The sequence below is a fragment of the Oncorhynchus gorbuscha genome, linkage group LG11 (genome assembly GCF_021184085.1).
Source record: "Oncorhynchus gorbuscha isolate QuinsamMale2020 ecotype Even-year linkage group LG11, OgorEven_v1.0, whole genome shotgun sequence".
Lineage (NCBI taxonomy): Eukaryota > Metazoa > Chordata > Actinopteri > Salmoniformes > Salmonidae > Oncorhynchus > Oncorhynchus gorbuscha.
Genome location: NC_060183.1, coordinates 52,993,263 through 53,014,609, shown reverse-complemented (window position 1 = coordinate 53,014,609; position 21,347 = coordinate 52,993,263). Strand labels below are relative to the sequence as shown.

Below are 21,347 nucleotides of genomic sequence, written 5' to 3'. Positions count from 1 at the left end.
CACATGAGATGAGCGCCATCAGCCCTGGTTTGTGTGTGTGGGCCTCAGCCGAGAGAAACAGACCTAGGCTAGACTGCTTTATCAGGTCACTGCCTCCATCACATCTGATTCACTGCTGGCAGAGGCTAGCAATCTGAGTGCATCTTTGTCTCGCCATCCCCCACGGCACTCACTGCCCCAATCTCCCTCTCTTTTATCACCTCTCTCACAAACAGCTCCCTCTCTGTCCTCTATCTCCATCCCTCTTCATCTTTAGTTCTCCCATGCCTCTCTCCCAATCGGTCACTGTCTGCCATGCTCTCTTTCCTTCTCTGCCCTCTGCCAATGTCTTTGCCTCCCTATCTCACCCTTGCTCGTTCTCTAACCCTCTGCCCCCGTTTCTCTGAGCGGATGTAATTGATGGTCCTCACTCTCTGCTAGGCCTTGCTCCTCTAATGTGATGCGGTTGAATATTTTGGCAGGATTCTCCCTGGGGCCATTTTCCAAATTAGCCCTGCTAACAATAACGAGTCCACCACAACCAGACAGTCTGATAGGCGGCTTATTTTAGAGATGCATTCCCCTGCCAGTCGGTCCCTCAGACACAACACTGGGCCTGTATTGTGTCCATCCACGCCAGTATGGTTTTGGTTCAGTTGTCTATAGTCTGTCCGTGGCAGTGGTTGATGTTGAAGAATATTTAGTAAGGCAGTACAGGCCTATTGTTCTATGGCTTTTGTCTTCTGTGTTCTATCCAGTACTGTAGGTATCGTACATGGCCTTGGCTTTTGTCTGGGATGAGACTATCCTTGGGTTATGCAGCGTGTTTGCAGTTGGGGTAGTAAATTATAGGCTGATGCAAAGCGCTGATGCACACACACTCAAACACCCCAATTAATCACTTGTGGTGTGAATAGCAATCACACCTCAGTTGTAAGTATGTGCATGTCTCCTCATCACTGACTTGTATTCGTTAACTTTCGGAAAGCAATTCCTGATGAAATGGAGTGGAGGAGATGAGAAATTAGGCTGTATTTGAAATGTGATGTATGCTTTTAATCCAACTCGTTGCGCACGGTTCTTTTTTATTTCCTCTTTCTCCCTCTCTCAGCTCCTCAGTCCCAGCCCCGGTCGGTCAGGTTGTTCAGCAGGTTTTGGCTACAGTGGCCAACACCAACCAGGCCAAACGAGTGAGTATCAGCAACCCGTATGGCATCCTCCCAACTGTCAAATCCTGTGAACTACATCACACTCCCATACCTTTAAGCCAGCTGTCTGGGTATTACTAGCTAGAGGCCTCATTTCTCCCTGCTCGAAGAAAGTCAAGTCAAGGTAAAACGTCACCAACTTGCAGTCGGAACCAACTGAATACACGTGCAAGAGATATTCAGCTACAACCGGAGGCAAATGGAAGGTCAATAGAAAGTTATTGTTTATTTATAAATACCAAGGAGTTTCATCTGTGTGCTAACAGTGGCCGAATATCTCTCCTACACCCCATCTCTAAGAACTCAGCAACTCTGTGTAGTTCCTGGAGTTCCAGTGTAGTTGGCTGACTGCTGGGCTGCGTTGTTATGGGTTAGAGTGCACAGGGCTGTGAAATGCCCCAGGTTCCTCCCATGTCCCAGCGGTGGATTGATAGAAGTGGCAACTGGGTGGGAACTGAATCATGCAGGGGAACTCTTACACACATCACACCCCATTCCGAAGCAGGTTCAAGTTTACGGGAAGACCCAAGCACTCATTAACTAAATTACATTTTGCTTTGACTTATGATAAACATGAAAGTAGATTTTTGGGGTTCTCTAAAATAACATGGCTTTTTTTAATTTTTGGGGGTTGTTTTTCGCCGCCTTATTTTCACCCTCTTTGTTAGTAGTTATTTTTGAAGCTTTGGCAAAGAGAGACATTTAAACTGTCCTTCTGTTGTTTTTCTTGTCAGAATTCTACTCAAGGCATACTGAAGGTGTCCGCTGAGAGTGTCTGCTCAGCTTCCCCCCAGGGTTTTGTGTTTGGTAAGTACACACTGTAAAGATGAGATGTTTTAGATGCTCATCAAAACATGCTGGAAAACACCTTTCACCTAGAGTTGATGTATTTTTCCCAGGGTTTTTATATACTAGAAATCTACAAAATATCTGAGTGAACCATTCGTACATTACATCCATTTGATTACATTCTGTATGTTACATATTTGATAAGCTCTTAGTATAAAAAGGTGTACTGAACCTAATTATCATGCTTCATTTAATGCCATCTCCTCTCCCCCAGGCGGACCCCCTAAAGCTGATGCCCTAGTCTCCCTGCCCCCCTCCAGCTCAGCCCCGTCACTGGGGGAGCAGAGCAGCAAAGCCTTCTCCTTCATCGCAGCGTGAGTCTCTGGGGTCAGGGGTCAAAGAGGGACACTTCATATCAGACCTTGATTAGAAAACAGGGAAGTTGAATAAAAGAAATAGACCAATGGCTGACTGTTTTCTCATACTATATGATGCTTTTGGACAGGTCTGCCGGGGGCTTCAGTTTCTCCTCTGCGCCCCAAGGAGCTCCACCAGGTACCTTTCTCACTCATGCACAGCCATGTATGCCACACATCAGTTTTAGTAGACTGTAAAGTCAGTATTATAGTGTGTTGAATGCCATATCAATGAAGTAATGATCTATTAAATCCATTACTCGAAAGAGTTGGGCGTAGTTTGTAAATCTGCTGTTCATTTCTCTCTTCCCAGTAAAGGATGTGAGTAAATTCTCCTTCAGCAGCGCTGGCGGCAGCACAGGCAAGATGATGTTTGGCTCCTCTACCGCGGAGGAACCCTTCTCCTTCACCCCCAAATCCACCTCCCCCGCCCTGGGGGCCAACGGCTCCCCCACCCCTCTTCCCAGCATGTCTGGCGAGCCTGTGAAGCCCACCTCCATCACCCCCACCCCCAGAGTGGAACCCCAGGCCCCCAAGGTGGTAGGAGGAGAGACCCTGGGGAGTTTCTCAGGTCTACGTGTTGGCCAGGGGGACGAAGAGAAGCCCTCAGCGGCCGCGTTTAGCTTTGGTCAGCCGGACAACGGAGCGGCGCTCGGGTTAGGCACGGGGGCAGCCCAGTTTAGTTTTGGGTTGGCCCTCCAGCAAGGGAAGCTAGCCGAGGCTGCATTTGGTGAGGCAGATTCCACACTGACAGACTTATCCAAGGCTGCATTTAAGCCTCCCGAACCAGCCGCCCTGTCTGTCACTAAACCTGTGTTCTCCACATCAGCAGCCACCTCCTTCAGCAGCCTCCTAGCGGCACCCCTCTCTTCCCCCTCAACCACCCTGGAGACGGAGCACCACAAAACCCCCACCACCCCGGCAGACTCCATTCCACCCCTAGAGCCTTCTTCCTCACAGCCCAGCCCCTCCGTCAGCCCCCCTATCGCTGAGCCTGAGGTTACTACCTCCCCAGAGTCATCAGTCACCCCCACCCCTACCATCCCTGAAAAACCCCCAACGCCCCCAGCTCCCCCGCCACCTCTACCACCTTTTTCCCCCTGCCTCCATCACCCCACCAGCCCAGGCAGCCCCAAGCACCACCCCAGAGCCTGTCCATGAGTCCGCGCCTGCCCCTGAGGCCTCACCACCCGCAATCACCCCCACCCCGGAGGCCCCACCACTAGCCTACCCGGCCCCCAGCTCGGACAAACCTGGCTCCATATTCACCCAGCCACCAGCCGTCATCGCAGTTAGCACAACTGTAGCCGTCACCAGTCTCACCCCGGTCATCAACACTGCAGCCCCCGCCTCCACCACCCCTACCAACTCCAACTCTGTATTTGGGCAGCCCGCTCCAGCCTCAGCGGCTGCCGGAGGCTTTGGTTCCACCGGCTTCGGTGCTCCCCTTGCTACAGGCGCAGCAGCTGGCTTCGGGAAACCCGTATTCGGACAGACAGTAGGCGGGTTTGGCCAGCCTGCTGCTAATGTAGCCGGTGGCTTCGGTTTTGGCCAGTCTGCATTTGGGGCCAACCCCGGATTTGGACAGCCCACAGCGGCCTCCCCTGCTGCAGTTGCCAGTACCACTGCTAGCGGAGGTGGTTTGTTTGGAGCCCTCAGTGTCAGCAATGCAAGTGGCTTTTCCTTTGGCTCCCCCAGCGCCAGTACGGCCAGCAGTACGGGCACAGGCCTGTTTGGGCAGCCGAGCGCCACCCCGGCCTTTGGGCAGCAGAGTGCTGGGTTTGGACAAGGCTCTGCGTTTGGAAGCAACACCACCACTACATCCTCTACTGGTTTCAGCTTTGGACAGACTGCAGGTGAGTGTGTTTGTGTGTGTGAAAAGGCACTAATACTGGTTCCATCCTAGAATTCATCACCAATGTATTGTATTTTCTAAGTGGCAGACAGCTCAGTTCAGCGTCTTATTGGAATTTGGTCCATCCCTTGGACATCACCACGAAACTGTAAGGTTGTTTTAAGCCAGTCTAGTATTTACACAGATGGCATCTCAAGCTGCCATTCTATCTCTTCTAGACTGGATTTACAATCTATTTAGGGATCAGACAATACCTTCAATGCTTCAGGATTGGATTACCATATTCTAGTTGATTTTGACAAATGCTCTCCAAATTCCGTATTTAGGACTACTATAGTTTTTGCAATACTATGTTCACCTATACAAACATAGCAAAGGTAGGGAAATAGGCAATGGGGCATCCTTGACGGTCATAGCTGCGGCCAAAGTGTTTAAATGGATGTTTTCCGTCTGGGACTGAACAGCATCATTAGGTGTTTATCACGGCCATTAGGATAATGCAGCTAGGAGAGGAGCCCTCTACTCTCTGATATAGTCTCATCCAGTCCATCCATCTGGGCCTGTTAGGATCTGCTGGTACTGGCAGGCCATACTGCTCCGTATGTTCATGGGTCATAGGTACAGACACGCATGATAACAGGTACAGACACACATGATAACAGGTACAAGACACACATGATAACATATGCACTGTACACACACATACACATGGATTTTGTGTTGTGGATATGTGCTAGTATAGTAGTGGCACACACTTAATGTGTTGAGAAATGTAATGGTGTTTTATTGTATATAACTGCCTCAATTTTGCTGGATCCCAGGAAGAGGGGATCCAATATAAATACAAATAGGGACTCTGTAAACTACTATGTTGGAGGAAGTTGGCACTAAACACAGGTCTAGGGTCAGTTTGTGTTTCACTTGGTACAGATGTGGTTAGGGTTGGAATGGTGCTTAGCTGATTCCCGATCTGTACATATAGGGGCAAGTTTGTTCGACCTTGACACTGTAACCCCCAGTATGATAAGGTGCACACTTTAGGCTACATGCAAATTACACTACCACCAGTGGTTTTCGAAGTACACATTCCAAGGCACATGGTTTATGAACTTATGCGCAAAACAAAGCCGGATTCATAACTTTGAATTTTTCAATTTAAATTACAATACAAAATTCTTGCAACCAATAGAATGTTATATAAATAGGGGATACAATATTCCCAGCTCTGCAGATGTTGCTGTGAGGAGGCAGAGTCATTAGATCATTTATTTTGGTACTGTCCATATGTAGCTCGTTTTTGGTCACAGGTCCAGGAATGGCTGAGGAATTGCAACGTTTGCCTAGAACTAATGCTGCATATAGCAATGCTGGGTGATTTGAAAAGCCATAATCAATCAATAATAAAATAATTGTTTTAGCAACAATGTTTATTTTTAATTTACAATCTGTAGAAGCTATGAGAATAGAAAGGTTCAGTACTTTTGTGAAGCATGTATGGCAAATAGAAATCCAAAATGGGTGGTGTTGAGAGATAGATGGGAGGGGTTGAATGGAGCTGAAGGGTGGGACTAATAAGATAACCAATGTAAAACATATGGGGTCTGTAAAACGTATATAGGTTCAGACATTTTGTAAAATAGCACAGTTATAAATAGAAATGAAACTGGATGGCCATCAGAAATAGAGGAAGGCCAGGACTAAAAACAAACAAAATATAACTATTGTAAAATAGATTGTCTGTAAAATGTGTAATAAGATGTATAAACTGAAGGTAGAAGCCTAAGTGTTATTGTTTATTAGTTTACTCCAATTGGGGGAAGGGTGGTAGGGTTTGCGGGGAATAATAAATGTATATTCAAAATCTATATAGGTATGTATATGTATGCATATGTGTATGTACATGGATATACAGTGGGGCAAAAGTATTTAAGTCAGCCACCAATTGTGCAAGTTCTCCCACTTAAAAAGATGAGAGGCCTGTAATTCAATTTGTAAGTCGCTCTGGATAAGAGCGTCTGCTAAATGACTTGTCATTTTCATCATAAGTACACTTAAACTATGACAGACAAAAAAATCCAGAAAATCACACTGTAGGATTTTTTATGAATTTATTTGCAAATTATGGTAGAAAATAAGTATTTGGTCACCTACAAACAAGCAAGATTTCTGGCTCTCACAGACCTGTAACTTCTTTAAGAGGCTCCTCTGTCCTCCACTCATTACCTGTATTAATGGCACCTGTTTGAACTTGTTATCAGTATAAAAGACACCTGTCCACAACCTAAAACAGTCACACTCCAAACTCCACTATGGCCAAGACCAAAGAGCTGTCAAAGGACATCAGAAACAAAATTGTAGACCTGCACCAGGCTGGGAAGACTGAATCTGCAATAGGTAAGCAGCTTTAAAAAATCCCAGAACCACACGGGGGGACCCTAGTGAATGACATGCAGAGAGCTGGGACCAAAGTAACAAAGCCTACCATCTGTAACACACTACGCCGCCAGGGTCTCAACCTGCAGTGCCAGACGTGTCCCCCTGCTTAAGCCAGTACATGTCCAGGCCCGTCTGAAGTTTGCTAGAGAGCATTTGGATGAACCAGAAGAAGATTGGGAGAATGTCATATGGTCAGATTAAACTAAATAGAACTTTTCGTGTTTGGAGGACAAAGAACGCTGAGTTTCATCCAAAGAACACCATACATACTGTGAAGCGTGTGGATGGAAACATCGTGCTTTGGGGCAGTTTTTCTGCAAAGGGACCAGGACGACTGATCCGTGTGAAGAAAATAATGAATGGGGCCATGTATCGTTAGATTTTGAATGAAAACCTCCTTCCATCAGCAAGGGCATTGAAGATGAAACGTGGCTGGGTCTTTCAGCATGACATTGATCCCAAACACACACCGCCCGGGCAACGAAGGAGTGGCTTCGTAAGAAGCATTTCAAGTTCCTTGGGTGGCCTAGCCAGTCTCCAGATCTCAACCCCATAGAAAATCTTTGGAGGGAGTTGAAAGTCCGTGTTGCCCACAACAGCCCCAAAACATCACTGCTCTAGAGGAGATCTGCATGGAGGAATGGGCCAAAATACCATCAACAGTGTGTGAAAACCTTGTGAAGACTTACAGAAAACGTTTGACCTCGGTCATTGCCAACAAAGGGTATATAACAAAGTATTGAGAAAAACTTTTGTTATTGACCAAATACTTATTTTCCACCATAATTTGCAAATAAATTCATTAAAAATCCTATAATGTGATTTTCTGGATTTTTTTTTTCTCATTTTGTCTGTCATAGTTGAAGTGTACTTATGATGGAAATTACAGGCCTCATCTTTTTAAGTGGGAGAACTTGCACAATTGGTGTCTGACTAAATACTTTTTTGCCCCACTGTATATACACAGCTCAAAAAAATGAAGGAACTGTGCGGCCCCCCAAAGAAATGCCACTCCCACCATGACTGACCCACCGCCAAACCCGTCATGCTGGAGGATGTTGCAGGCAGCAGAACGTTCTCCTCGGCGTCTCCAGACTGTCACGTCTGTCACATGTGCTCAGTGTGAACCTGCTTTCATCTGTGAAGAGCACAGGGCGCCAGTGGCGAATTTGCCAATCTTGGTGTTCTCCACAGTGTTCTCCACAGCCCCCACCTGTGGATGTTGGGCCCTCATACCTCCCTCATGGAGTCATGCACATTTGTGGCCGGCTGGAGGTCATTTTGCAGGGCTCTGGCAGTGCACCTCCTGCTCCTCCTTGCACAAAGGCAGAGGTAGCGGTCCTGCTGCTGGGTTGTTGACCTCCTACGGCCTCCTCCATGTCTCCTGATGTACTGGCCTGTCTCCTGGTAGCGCCTCCATGCTCTGGACACTACGCTGACAGACACAGCAAACCTTCTTGCCACAGCTCTCATTGATGTGCCATCCTGGATGAGCTACACTACCTGAGCCACTTGTGTGGGTTGTAGACTCTGTCTCATGCTACCACTAGAGTGAAAGCACCGCCAGCATTCAAGTGACCAAAACATCAGCCAGGAAGCATAGGAACTGAGAAGTGGTCTGTGGTCCCCACCTGCAGAACCACTCCTTTATTGGGGGTGTCTTGCTAATTGCCTATAATTTCCATCTGTTGTCTATTCCATTTGCACAACAGCATGTGAAATTTATTGTTAATCAGTGTTGCTTCCTAAGTGGACAGTTTGATTTCACAGAAGTGTGATTGACTTGGAGTTACATTGTGTTGTTTAAGTGTTCCCTTTATTTCTATGAGCAGTGTATTTACAAAAGAAATGGGGTATTGGAAATGATGCAGACAATTACATTGATGGAAGCAACAATCTTTCTGCAATATTAAGCTGATCCACCCCTTAAAATAAAAAAAATACACTACCACTAACCAGGTGCCATAATGATGATGAAATAAACCAAGCCCTTGTAATGTGTTTTGAAGAGATTATATACTGAACCGTTTTTAATTAAGCAAAAGTGGGCTGTCAAAGTGTGGGTTTAACTGCTAGGGAAAGTAACCCAGGTCAGAGGTTAGTGTGTCCCAGACAGCCCAGCAGCTGGCTGGCTTCTCTGGGTTACTGGAGTCAGTCAGATGGAGGGGGTGGGAGTGATGGGATATGTGGGGTGGCTTTGGGTTGGAGACTGTTGGGTGGGTAAAAGGAGAGGGTGTGAACTGTGAATGTTGTCGGCAGTGTAGGCTAAGGCGTGGCAGTGGGTGAGAAAATTGGGGTGTTGGGCTGAGAGAGTTTCCCCATTCCCAGGGATTCTCTGAATTCTCCCTCGTGCCAACAGGATGGGTTGGCCGCAGGGAGAGACAGCTGATCTCTATGTGGTACAACTCCGCAGTTACAGGACCAAATTCACTGTGTCTGTCCTAGGGTTAAGTGTTCCCAACCAGATAGGTTAATTCTGTTTTACCTCAGTGTATCTGTCTGGCCATAGGCCTACATTGCAAATAGTAGAGAGAGGCTTACATTCCATGATGTGATTACTTTTTCCTTTTATCTATACAAAGCTCTTAACATTTAATCCCCCATAATTGTTCCGGCTAACTGGACATAATCAGATCTACCTAGAGGAAGTTGTGCCGGACGCATGCATTATGTTGATATTGTTTGGAGGAAGCAGGGTCACACGGTCTGAAAGTCATGGGGTGAAGTGAAAATATGTTCCTATTTATCTGTATAGGAGGAGGTTGTGATGGGGATTAATTGAACTAAGGTGTGTGTGCTCACTGGTTCACATGCCTTTGTCAGTTTTTACTGTTTAAGCAAGGCAATCGATGCAGCGAGGAGAGCAGCCCTGGGTCAGACGGTCATTTGTCTGCACTGCAGAGCCTATAGAATGTTCAACATGAATTACATTACCCTGCATCAGAGCAGGCCTGGTCCCTGTCACACTTAACAAAGCTTGATTGAGTAAGACATAGCCGAAGACCAGACTGTGAAATCTGTCTTGAAACCGAGGAGTAGGCTTAACCACCTGAACTTGTCCAATAAGAATGCTCAATTTTGAGGAAATCAGAGATACTTTGCAGTGTATCCCAAGGGGTGATTTTTATGAATTCATTATGTAGAGAGACGCTGAGTGATATCTAAGGGAGTGTTAATAGCCAGAGTCATAGTCTGTCTGTTTCTAAATGTCTTTGTGTGGGTCTGAGGTGACAGCAGGCTGTGTTCGATCTACAATAGCCAACTAGCCACGCCAGTACAGCAACATGTCACACTGTAAATGTCCCTAGAATTCCTATTGAGTCTGGATGCGTGTTCTTCATTCCCATGTATTATGTCTGTCCTCTTCATGGCTGGTGAGTTATTACACTCAGCATATTGTCAGTGTAGATACGGTATGTGAACTTGCCAACGGACTGTTACGTTTTTATTTTGGAGCACATTTTCAATCTGTGCCTATGAACGCTCATTCATAAAAAACCGTTAATGCCCCATTGACAATGAGTGTTACTTTTTAGAAAATGTGTATACAGAGTCAGAAGCATTTATTTTACACCTCTGCCTGTTTAAAAAAATCACAATGTTGTGGGTGGGTGTCTTGAATTAGTTTTGTAATTTCAGAGATGGGTGAGTTCCATTGCCAAGTTCCTGGGCCCAGACTAAAGGCAGTCACAGCATTCATTTGAAGGGCAGTCCCCATACGCTGAAAAGACAACATTTTCCGATGGATTATTATGGGGGAATTGACTCTGGGCATGGGGGATTTTATGGACAGTCATACAGCCAGCTTTCTAAAAGATGCCAATTTTAAACAGGGAATGAGCAGAGGCCCAGGAATATGGGGAGTTGGGAGATATCCTGGGATCCGCTGGGTAGTGTGGCTGGCTTTCTCACACACAGCACACGCTTTTGCCGCACACACAAAAGTTCCATCCATCTAGAGTTTGTCAGAAGGCTGATCACACTTCATACATTTCCAGTGTACCCAGGGTGCATTGTGTCAGAAATATAAGTAGAGGGTAGGGTTGCAAAGGGTTGTAAACTTTCCGGTAAGTTTCTGGAATTTTTACTTAAATTTATTAAAAAGTTAGCTTATAACAGTGAACCTTTTTTTGTGAGATACAGAAGACAATTCTTGTGGCATATTTTGGTTAAAGTATCCTGAATTCAATCGAATTGCAACCCTCTGCATGCACAGTGCATTCTTCCATCACATGTACACCTGATTCTCAAGATCTTGCACACTAATGAGATGCTTTTGAACCCACGCTACTACACTGTCTGAGCCAAGGACTACATGCTTTCTGGTAAGGTTTGATTACAATACTGGGTGGGGTGAATATATTTTAGATGACATACAGGATTTTTTTGTTAACTAGTAAATAGTAGCCTGCAACAAAGTGTTTAAATAATTTCTAACTTTTTAACCATTTCTATATTAGCTGCAGTGAAATGTCTCCACACATCAGATAGTGCCAGTGGCATTTTCCTGTAAAGATTAGGGAGAAACAGTTGAAAAGAAAACAATTTCATATACAGATAAATTGTTAAGCAGTTAAATTTAACAACTCCTTAGTAAGATAAATGTTTTAAAATGAAATGTGTATGGAAACAGGTGAATTAACACTCCTCAGTTAGCAGGCTCAAACAAGCCTGAAACCCACATGGTAGCAAAAACTAACTGCTGCTTGGTCTAAAGTGGAGGATTCCTACCCTCACATCACACCCATTGGCTGTGCTGCTCATGCATTGAATCTGTTCCTCAAGGACATCATGGAACTGAAAACAATGGATACACTGTAGAAGAGAAATGGTTAGTTATGTGAAGGTTCATCACGTTTTTGCAGCAATCTACCTCACCATGCAAAGTGTGAGGAAAAGGGTTCTCTGTCGCCTTAGTCTAATGCTACTGGAACGAGACCATCCATCAAATGACTGCACTAGCAGTGTACACACACCCACATTTCTTACTTCCTACCACTGTCATCATCGCTAACCTTAAGACTGCACATCCCAAGCGTAATTTGTGATGTTGTGCATGGATTTATTGGAGAAGTGCATAGCCTGCAAAATACAGAGTACAAGACATTAGGAACACTTTCAATGACTGACTGATCACGTGAAAGCTATGATCCCTTATTGATGTCACATGTTAAATCCACTTCAAATCAGTGTAGATGAAGAGAAATAGACCGGTTAAAGAAGGATTTTTAAACCTTGAGACATGGATTGTGTATGTGTGCCATTGAGGGTGAATGGGCAAGACAAAATATTTAAATGTCTTTGAACGGTACTAGGTGCCAGGCACACCAGTTTGAGTGTGTCAAGAACTGCAAAGCTTCTGGGTTTTTCACAATAAACAGTTTCCCGTGTTTATCAAGAATAGTCCAACACCCAAAGGACATCCAGCAAACTTGACACAACTTGGAGTCAACATGCGCCAGCATCCCTGTGGAGCTATTTCAACACCTTGGAGATTCCATTCCCTGACTAATTGAGGCTGTTCTGAGGGCAGAAGAGGATGAAACTCAATATTAGGAAGGTGTTCCTAATGTTTTGTTCACTCAGTATATATCTAATTTATTTTCTGTCTTCTTCGCTCCCAGCTTTCGGAAGCTCCTCCACTACCTCAGTGTTTGGTCAACAGCCCAGTGGTGGGAGTGTCTTTGGACAGGTAACATTCACATTTTACTATGTGTGTAAAATATAAAACCTTCCTACCATTTGATATGTAACACTTCAGTAGAAGACCCCCAAATATCCCTCTTCAAGTGCGACCACACCACTCACATACACGGTAAATGTATTATTGCATTTGGGTAAGAACTCAGCCGAGAGCCCATACACTAACTACTGCATAACCAATTATGATCATTATGACCTTGTTGTGACTGTGCCCCCCTCCCTTCTCCCCTGCAGCAACCATCCAGTGGTGGGGGTCTGTTTGGGTCTAGCTCTGCCACGGTAGCAGGCTCCCAGCAGGCAGGGGGAGGCTTCTTCAGTGGCCTGGGGGGGAAACCCAGTGAGGACGCCGCCAACAAGAACCCCTTCGGCACGACCGCCGCCACCGGGGGCTTCAGTCAGCCCAACCAGACAGGTGAGAAGACCCATAGGGGTGGAGAAGTTGTAGCAGAAAGGATGACTCATCTTATAATTACATTTCCTGTGCAATTTTAGGACAGTTATCATTAGCAAGAGACCCTTTGATTGACAGGATGATAAAGTTGTCTGATATACCCACTTTTATTTCCGCTTCGTTTCATACCAGCAAGCAACACAATGAGAATCACCAGAGTTTTGATAAGAGCACAAATATTATCACGGTAAATATGTAAATGTAGGGAAGTAGCCAATATAATCAATTTAGTTTATGAACACAGTGTCACATAGCAGTGTGATTTAACCTGTTGATGCCGGTGGCACTGACAGCATATGTGATGTCCTGTATGTGACAACACGAGTCTGCACCATCCTCTATAGCTCCTGGTCATGTTACTGCTCAACAGACTGACTGGCATAGTTTTACATAGCAAATAGGCTTCTATCTGCATGTTTTCTTATTCTAATGCACACAAACAGCATCTAGTCATCCATGTTTGTTCTGTAGATTAATGCAAATATGTTCATATTTACCCAACCTTGTGGTGGTACGTGACTTATTTCTGTTAAACATGTAGGCTAGATGAGTAGATATCCACCTTGATATGCATTTGAGCCGCCCCCCCCCCGTACCATTCTACTGTACCCTCTTTTGTTCCAAATTTAAATGGGGCAGAATTTTGACTATGACTCTGAATATGTATGCCCCATTTCAAGGGGACTATTTGATAGGATTCCCTTGCGTGCCCAAAGCTTTGATTCTTATGAGAAATGTCATTCTCTGCCACTCACGTATTGCCTTCTAGGACATTTTCCCTGAACATATATCCCAACCCACATTGTTTCACCCATGTCTTCACCCATGTTTATTTTCTCAATGCGCTGCATGACATGCATGTAGACTATTTTAGCTTTTAGTCAAATTCCTAAATTCCATTAGCTCTTTGACACTCACCTTTGGTATTTTTCTTGAGTAGCTCTTAACGGACAGTAGGCATTGTGCCATGCTGCGTAATACATCAAGTGTCCGTCCCAATGTCTTCCACACACACCTAATACCATTCAGCCACAGTGGCAGTCACATCCATTTCTTCCTTCTGCCTGTTACTGATGAAAAGTGAAACCCTTTATCTGATATTGCTGATCAAGCTCCTTAATGCCCAAAGATGTCTTCTTCTCCTGCCCCCAGTTATTGATTGGCATCATGGTCAGTCAGTCATGTAACTTGTCCATGTAATCACCCAACTCTTTGAGAATCCATTTTGATTTGAAAGGTGTTTCTTTTATTTTCTCTCACATTGGTTGCCTTCAAGTTACTGTCTTGTAAATTGTTGGAGCGTGAAAGTGCTACATTGCTGAAAGTGGATGAGATGTTTGGAAATGTTCCACCTGTGCAGAATCGCCAATGAGATTGCAGTGTTCTGTGTCATTTACACCTTAAATGTAGTGAAGTACTTGCCATGAGCAGTATTACCATATGGCCAATGCATTGTGCAAAAACACTCAGCCTTGGAAAAGTAAGAAAATGGCCCCTAGAAAATAGCCTCCTCTATGAACGCGAAAGGCCATTTCCAGTCTGTCACCAGCGGACTCTAACTAGCACATTGCTAAAAGCCCAGAGAGGATTTAACGATAGAATCCTTATACATCTCTCCAGTTGTATAAAAAAGAGAGTCTGGACTGTCGTTCCTCTTGGCTTATTTGAGCTGTTCTTGCCATAATATGGACATCTTCTGTATACTTACCCCTACCTTGTCAGAACACAACTGATTGGCTCAAACGCATTAAGAAGGAAAGACATTTCCACAAATTAACTTTTAACAAGGCACACCTGTTAATTGAAATCCATTCCAGGTGACTACCTCATGAAGTTGGTTGAGAGAATGCCAAGAGTGTGCAAAGTTGTCAAGGCAAAATCGGTCGAATTACCGACCCATTGATTTTGTTAGTTACTCTCACTCAGATATCAAATTAAGAACTGCAAACATTTCTTTCCACCCTATGGAAAAATGAGTAGAATTGCATAAAATTGGTTATAAAGCTGCTTATTATTCTCTGCCCAATCGCAAAGTCTTTAGAATTGCAGGAAATTAATATTTCAAGACCCATTTAATCTTCTCTTTTTTTATACCACTGGAGAGATGTATAAAAGCCAGGTCAGATGAAGAGACCGACATTCCCAGCCAATTAAAAGTGAAACACGTTGTAAAGATAAAAAGACTGAGGGAGACCTGGGTTAACTGTAAAGTGTGTTGCTTTCATGACACCCCTGAAACGATATTCCACCACATCGTTCTGGAGATGAATTTCTCATGAACGTGGAGGGAGAGAAGTTTACATTTTCCTTGCATGATTGAATTTTGAAATGGTGATCAGTGAGTGATGACTCATGGCTGGAAATTCTGTAAAATGTCATCCTCTTCATGCTCAGTAGACTATAGAGCAGGGATTGGCAACAGGAGGCCTGCGGGCCAAAATTGGCCCACCAATGTTAATTTTTTTGTCCGACAGTTTTTTAACATTTGTTTATTTTTGCTTTTTAAAAAATGTTTTTAAATCAGCTAAAATGTGTTTAATTTAGGAAATCTGTTCCCAAGTATTCACACACAAAAAGACACTTGATCATGTAATCAAAGTATGAAATTATTGTATTTGAAAATTATCTATTTTGGGGCTTAGTGGAATGGCGCCGGAGAGGATGGCTGACATTTTACGTGCTCCTAACCAGCTGTTATTATGGTTTTTTTTGCATTGTTTATAACTTATTTGTTTACTTATTTTGTACATAATGTTGCTGCTACCAAAAATCACTTCAGAACAGAAATTACTCACCAAGAACTGGTAGAAGCTTTTCCCATTACGAGTCCGACGTGAAGGATATACTGCTTTGCCGGGAACAGGCCCAACTCTCCGTCATTTGCGTGAAGAGAAGACTGAGAAAAATGGGGTGGAGGTCGGGCTGCCTTCTGAGAATTAAAGGGCGAGCGAGCAAATCCTCACTGCCATCCGTTCTATTGGCTAACGTGAAATCATTGGAAAATAAAATCGATGACCTACGAACAAGATTAAACTACCAACGGGACATTAAAAACTATCACCGAGTCATAGCTGAACATGAATAACATACAGCTGGTGGTGTTTACATTGCATTGGCAGGATAGAACAGGATAGTATGTCTTCCATTTCCTAATAATTGCTCCCACAGTTGATTTATTCAAACCAAGCTGTTTACCTATTGCAGATTCAGTCTTACCAGCCTGGTGCAGGTCTACAATTTTGTTTCTTGTCTCCTTTGACAGCTCTTTGGTCTTGGCCATAGAGTTTAGAGTGTGACTGTTTGAGGTTGTGGACAGGTGGCTTTTATACTGATGACAAGTTCAAACAGGTGCCATTAATACAGGTAACGAGTGGAGGACAGAAGTTACAAGTCTGTGAGAGCCAGAAATCTTGCTTGTTTGTAGGTGACCAAATACTTATTTTCCACCATAATTTGCAAATAAATTCATAAAAAATCCTACAATGTGATTTTCAGTATTTTTTTTCTCATTTTGTCTGTCATAGTTTAAATCTACCTATGATGGAAATTACAGGCCTCATCTTTTTAAGTGGGAGAACTTGCACAATTGGTGGCTGACTAAATACTTTTTTGCCCCACTGTATGTGAGAATGCTATTAATTTACAACAGCTCAGCGTTCAACACCATAGTGCCTTCAAAGCTCATCACTAAGGACCCTGGGACATAACACTTCCCTCTGCAACAGGATCCTGGACTTCATGCCGGGCCGCCCCCAGGTAGTAAGGGTAGGTAACAACACATCTGCCACGCTGATCCTCAGCACGAGGGCCCTTCAGGGGTGTGTGCTCAGTCCCCTCCTGTACTCCCTGTTCACTCATGACTGCATGGCCAAGCACGACTCCAACATCACCATCAAGTTTGCCGATGACATGACAGTGGTAGGCCTGATCACTGGCAACAACAAGACAGCCTATAGGGAGGAGGTCAGTGACCTGGCCAAGACAGTCGTGAAGAGGGCACGACAAAACCTATTCTCCCTCAGGAGACTGAAAAGCTTTGGCATGGATCCTCAGGTCCTCAAAAGGTTCTACAGCTCCACCATCGAGAGCGTCCTGACTGGTTGCATCATCGCCTAGTATGGCAACTGCTCGACATCTGACCGCAAGGCACTACGGAGGGTAGTGCATAAGGCCTAGTACATCACTGGGGCCAAGCTTCCTGCCATCCAGGTCATTTATCCTAGACTGTGTCAGAAGAAGAAAAATTGTCAGAATCCAGCCACTGTAGTCATAGACTGTTCTCTCTTATACCGCACCGCAAGCAGTACCGGAGCACCAAATCTAGGTCCAAGAGGCTTCTACCCCCAAGCCATAAGACTCCTGAACATCTAATCAAATGGCTAACCAGACTTTTGCCCCCCCCCCCCCCCCCCTCTTTTACGCTGCTGCTGCTCCCTGTTATTATCTATGCATAGTCACTATAATAACTCTACCGACATGTACATATTACCTCGACTAACCTGTGCCCCCGCACATTGACTCTGTAACTGTGCCCCCTGTATATAGCCTTGCTGTTGCTATTTTACTGCTGCTCTTTAATTATTTGTTAATTTCTTATTTAAAAAATAATATTATACTGCAATGTTGGTTAAGGGCTTGTAAGTAAGCATTTCACTGTAATGTCTACACCTGTTGTATTTGGTGTATTGCGAAAAACAATTTTATTTGATTAGTTGATTTGATTTATTTGTTCCGATAAAAATAGCTGTATTTAGGTGCCCTACCCATGCAATAGAGGATTATTCAGTTTTGCTACATCTCTCTTGTCCTCGCACTCATCCTCTTGGAGGGGACCAATAGCCAATTCGAGAACTTGTTTAGGGTTTCCCATTCCATTACTTAGGTGAGAAGCTTAGCTCAGTGGCGCCCTGTCTAGAAATCTTTTGGAATCCTTTTACGTCGATTTTAAAGGCCCAGTTGCGTCAAATTTCTGTTTTTTCTTTGTTTATATCATATTGTACAACCGAGGATAAAGCGAACTGTTAGAGTGAAAATATTTGATCATTTGAAAATACAATCTACACAGGACCTTCTAATCAGCAGGTTTGCATGTGCGGTAGTTTCGACTTTCCATGGCAACATCGTGGTATGTGCGGTAAATTGGTTAATAGACCAATAACAAAGAGTTCCAGACCTCTCTGAAGTCCTGCATTTGTTATAGAATGTTAGCTCAACAATTGCAGAGTTCCTGTACCTGAAGATCATTTGGGAAGTATTCAGACTTTTCCCACATTTTTTACATTTCAGCCTTATTCTAAAATTGATTCAATTGTTTTTTCCCTCATCAATCTACACACACTACCCCCATAATGACAAAGCAAAAACAGGTTTTTAGACCTTTCTGCGAGTACTTTTTTATTTTTATGAATGAAATGTCACATTTACATTAGTATTCAGACCCTTTACTCAGTACTTTGTTGTAGCACTTTTGGCAGCGATTACAGCCTCGAGTCTTCTTGGGTACGACACTACAAGCTCGGTACACCTTTATTTGGGGAATTTCTCCCATTCTTTTCTGCAGGTCCTTTTAAGCTCTGTCAGGTTGGATGAGGAGCGTGGCTGCACAGCTATTTTCAGAGGTTCAAGTCCGGGCTCTGGCTGGTCCCCTCAAGGACATTCAAAGACTTGTCCCGAAGCCACTCCTGTGTTGTCTTGGCTGTGTACTTAGGCTTGTTATCCTGTTGGAAGGTGAACCTTCGCCCCAGTCTGAGGTACTGAGTGTTCTTGAGTAGGTTTTACTCAAGTGTATCTCTGTACTTTGCTCCGTTCATCTTTCCCTCAATCTTTTTTCCCCTTCACTAGTCTCCCAGTCCCTTCCACTGAATAAAATCCCCACAGCATGATGCTGCCGCCACCATGCTTCACCGTAGGGGTGGTGCCGGGTTTCTTTGACGTGACGCTTTGCATTCAGGCCAGAGTTCAAACTTGGTTTCATCAGATCAGCGAATATTGTTTCTCATGGTCTGAGTTCTTTTGGTCCCTTTTGGCAAACTCCAAGAGGGCTGTCATGTACCTTTTTACTGAGGAGTCGCTTCTGTCTGGCCACTGATTGGCCTGATTGGTGGAGTAATGCAGAGATGCTTGTCCTTCTGAAAGTTTCTCCCATCTCCACAGAGGAACTCTGGAGCTCTGTCAGAGTGACCATCGGGCTCTTGGACCCTTCCCTGACCAAGGCCCTTCTCCCCTGATTGCTCAGTTTGGCCGAGCCACTGTGTTCTGCAGAAATATTTTGGTACCATTCCCCAGATCTGTGAGTCGACACAATCCTGTCTCGAAACTCTACGGACAATTCCTTTGACCTGATGGCTTGGTTGTTGCTCTGACATGCACTGTCAACTGTGAGATATTTCCAAATCATGATCAATCAATTGAATTTACCATAGGTGGACTCCAATGAAGTTGTAGAAACATCTCAAGGATGATCAACGGAAACATGATGCACTTGAGCTCAATTTCGAGTCTCATAGCAAAGGGTCTGAATACTTACATAAGGTATTTCTGTATTTTATTTGTAATATATTTTCTACCTTTTAACTGTTTTCAGTTTGTCATTATGGGGTATTGTGTGTGGATTGCTGAGGAAAACAAATATTTAATCAATTTTCGAATAAGTCTGTAATGTAACAAAATGTAGACAAAGTCAAGGGGTCTGAATACTTTCCGAATGCACTGTAAATATGAACGGGACCAGCACAAAACATTTGCACGGCACCTATTTCTGTCTACATGCTATACTGCTATAAATCCACTGCTAAAACTCCACTTTTAACCTCTGTCTGTCCTACAGGAGGACCCACCCTGTTTGGGAACAGCGGGGCCAAAACCTTTGGCTTTGGCTCTCCAACATCAACATTCGGAGGGGGGGAGCAGACGGCCAGTGGGACCTTTAGCACGGGAGGCGGGAGCGTGGCCGCTCAGGGGTTCGGCTCCTTCTCCACCCCTGCCAAACAGACAGGTAGGCTACACCCTCAACCCAAAATCAGTGACAATAGTCACACAGCTCTGTCAACTACAGACTTGTGTCCATGGTTATTTTCAAAAGTGTTGTCCAACCATGTCACAAATAACCCATCTGTTATTAAATTTTGGGTCTCAATAGCCTATCTTACAAAATATATCACTTTGAAGAGTATGTCGATTCTAACTTTTTCAAGCAAGCATCTTTCAATTGCGAAATTTCTACAAGGTAATATCAGACCTGCCGGCCTAACTTACGCAATACAAGTTGGTACAATAGGGTAGTTGTACTTTATTCTGCAATAGCTCTCTAAACACATTCCCCATCACTAGCCCCTCTAGTCTTTTTGACAGTGATAGTAACGACCCTTTACATTCTTGGCTCCGTCTCTGATGTTGTCCTGTCTTCCTCTGTCTGTTGGTGCGGTGGCTGGCTCAGTGTCGTCTGAGGGTCAGAGAGTGGGGCAGGTGCTGATGGATGAACACTCCACACACGCATCACTTCCTCCCCAGCGATGCGGTGGGGGTGGCTCCACTCCCTGCAACCTCAGCTGCCCCCAGCTCTAGCTCCCCAAGGAGAGACTCACTCTGTCCTCCTTTATCATCTGAGCTACAGTGAGAGTCACCTTATCTCTTTCTGCCAGTACAGCACTAGTGGAACATGGTCAGGCTACATTCCACAATGCTGCGTCTTTCATAGCTAGTGAACAGTCTTGGTGTCTATTTGGCCAGAGCAGTCATAGCATACATTTTGCCAACGCAGTTCTAATATTTCCTCAAGCTTGCTAAAATTATAGCATGTCTTAGCAAATAGAAAGTCATAGCGTTCCCCAAAAGTTATTACCACTGCAGTTTTAGTTAGCTGAGTAAAATGCCAAGACATCTGGCACTGCCAAAGGACATCACCTCTCCTAGCTTTATCATAGGCGTCTACCCCTAAACTCTTGGGCCCATATTCACAAAGCCTCTCAGAGTAGGAGTAACTGATCCTAGATCAGCACTCCTACTCTGAGAGGCTTTGTAAATACGGGACCTGGGGGTTTTCAGTGCTGCTCCAAGGAATGTAATCCTATTACATTAGCTCAATCAATTATTCACTGGGCCGTGCTCGTCTCGTAGCCAGGCTGTAATTTCAGTGCTCCCCTCTCTTTAACTCCTCCTTTCTCAGCCCCAGAGTGTGTGTGGTTGGCAATCAATTCCCGTCAAGCCCTCCTAGCCCTTATGCTATGTGTGTGTGAGAGCAATTGTCCCTGACCGGAAATGGAGTGTTGTAGAGCAGATGATAATACAACATTATTAATCATGTTGGGATGTTATTTTTAGGGCATCACCAGCTGTGACATATACACATGGTTCAAAATGTAGGAATAAGGTAAACGGTGCCTCTACTTTTGAAGCCTTTGCTATTATGTATGGTTAGTGTCCCCTGAGACGTTCTTCCATCCCCCGTCTCAACCAATACAACAATATTGCTCATACACATGTCAAGCGTATTCATGTAACCATCCCTCTCA

General features: G+C 44.5%; 1 protein-coding gene across 1 annotated transcript in view; it reads left to right on the top strand.

Annotated features, from left to right (window-relative positions):
- Positions 1-21,347, top strand: part of LOC124047679 (nuclear pore complex protein Nup214-like) — a 70,278-nt gene that overhangs the window by 33,029 nt on the left and 15,902 nt on the right. The window contains 9 exon segments of the mRNA XM_046367989.1: positions 1,091-1,169; positions 1,922-1,994; positions 2,251-2,350; positions 2,482-2,531; positions 2,706-3,435; positions 3,437-4,248; positions 12,308-12,375; positions 12,621-12,798; positions 19,664-19,831. Coding sequence (XP_046223945.1) covers positions 1,091-1,169; positions 1,922-1,994; positions 2,251-2,350; positions 2,482-2,531; positions 2,706-3,435; positions 3,437-4,248; positions 12,308-12,375; positions 12,621-12,798; positions 19,664-19,831 — 2,258 coding nt within the window.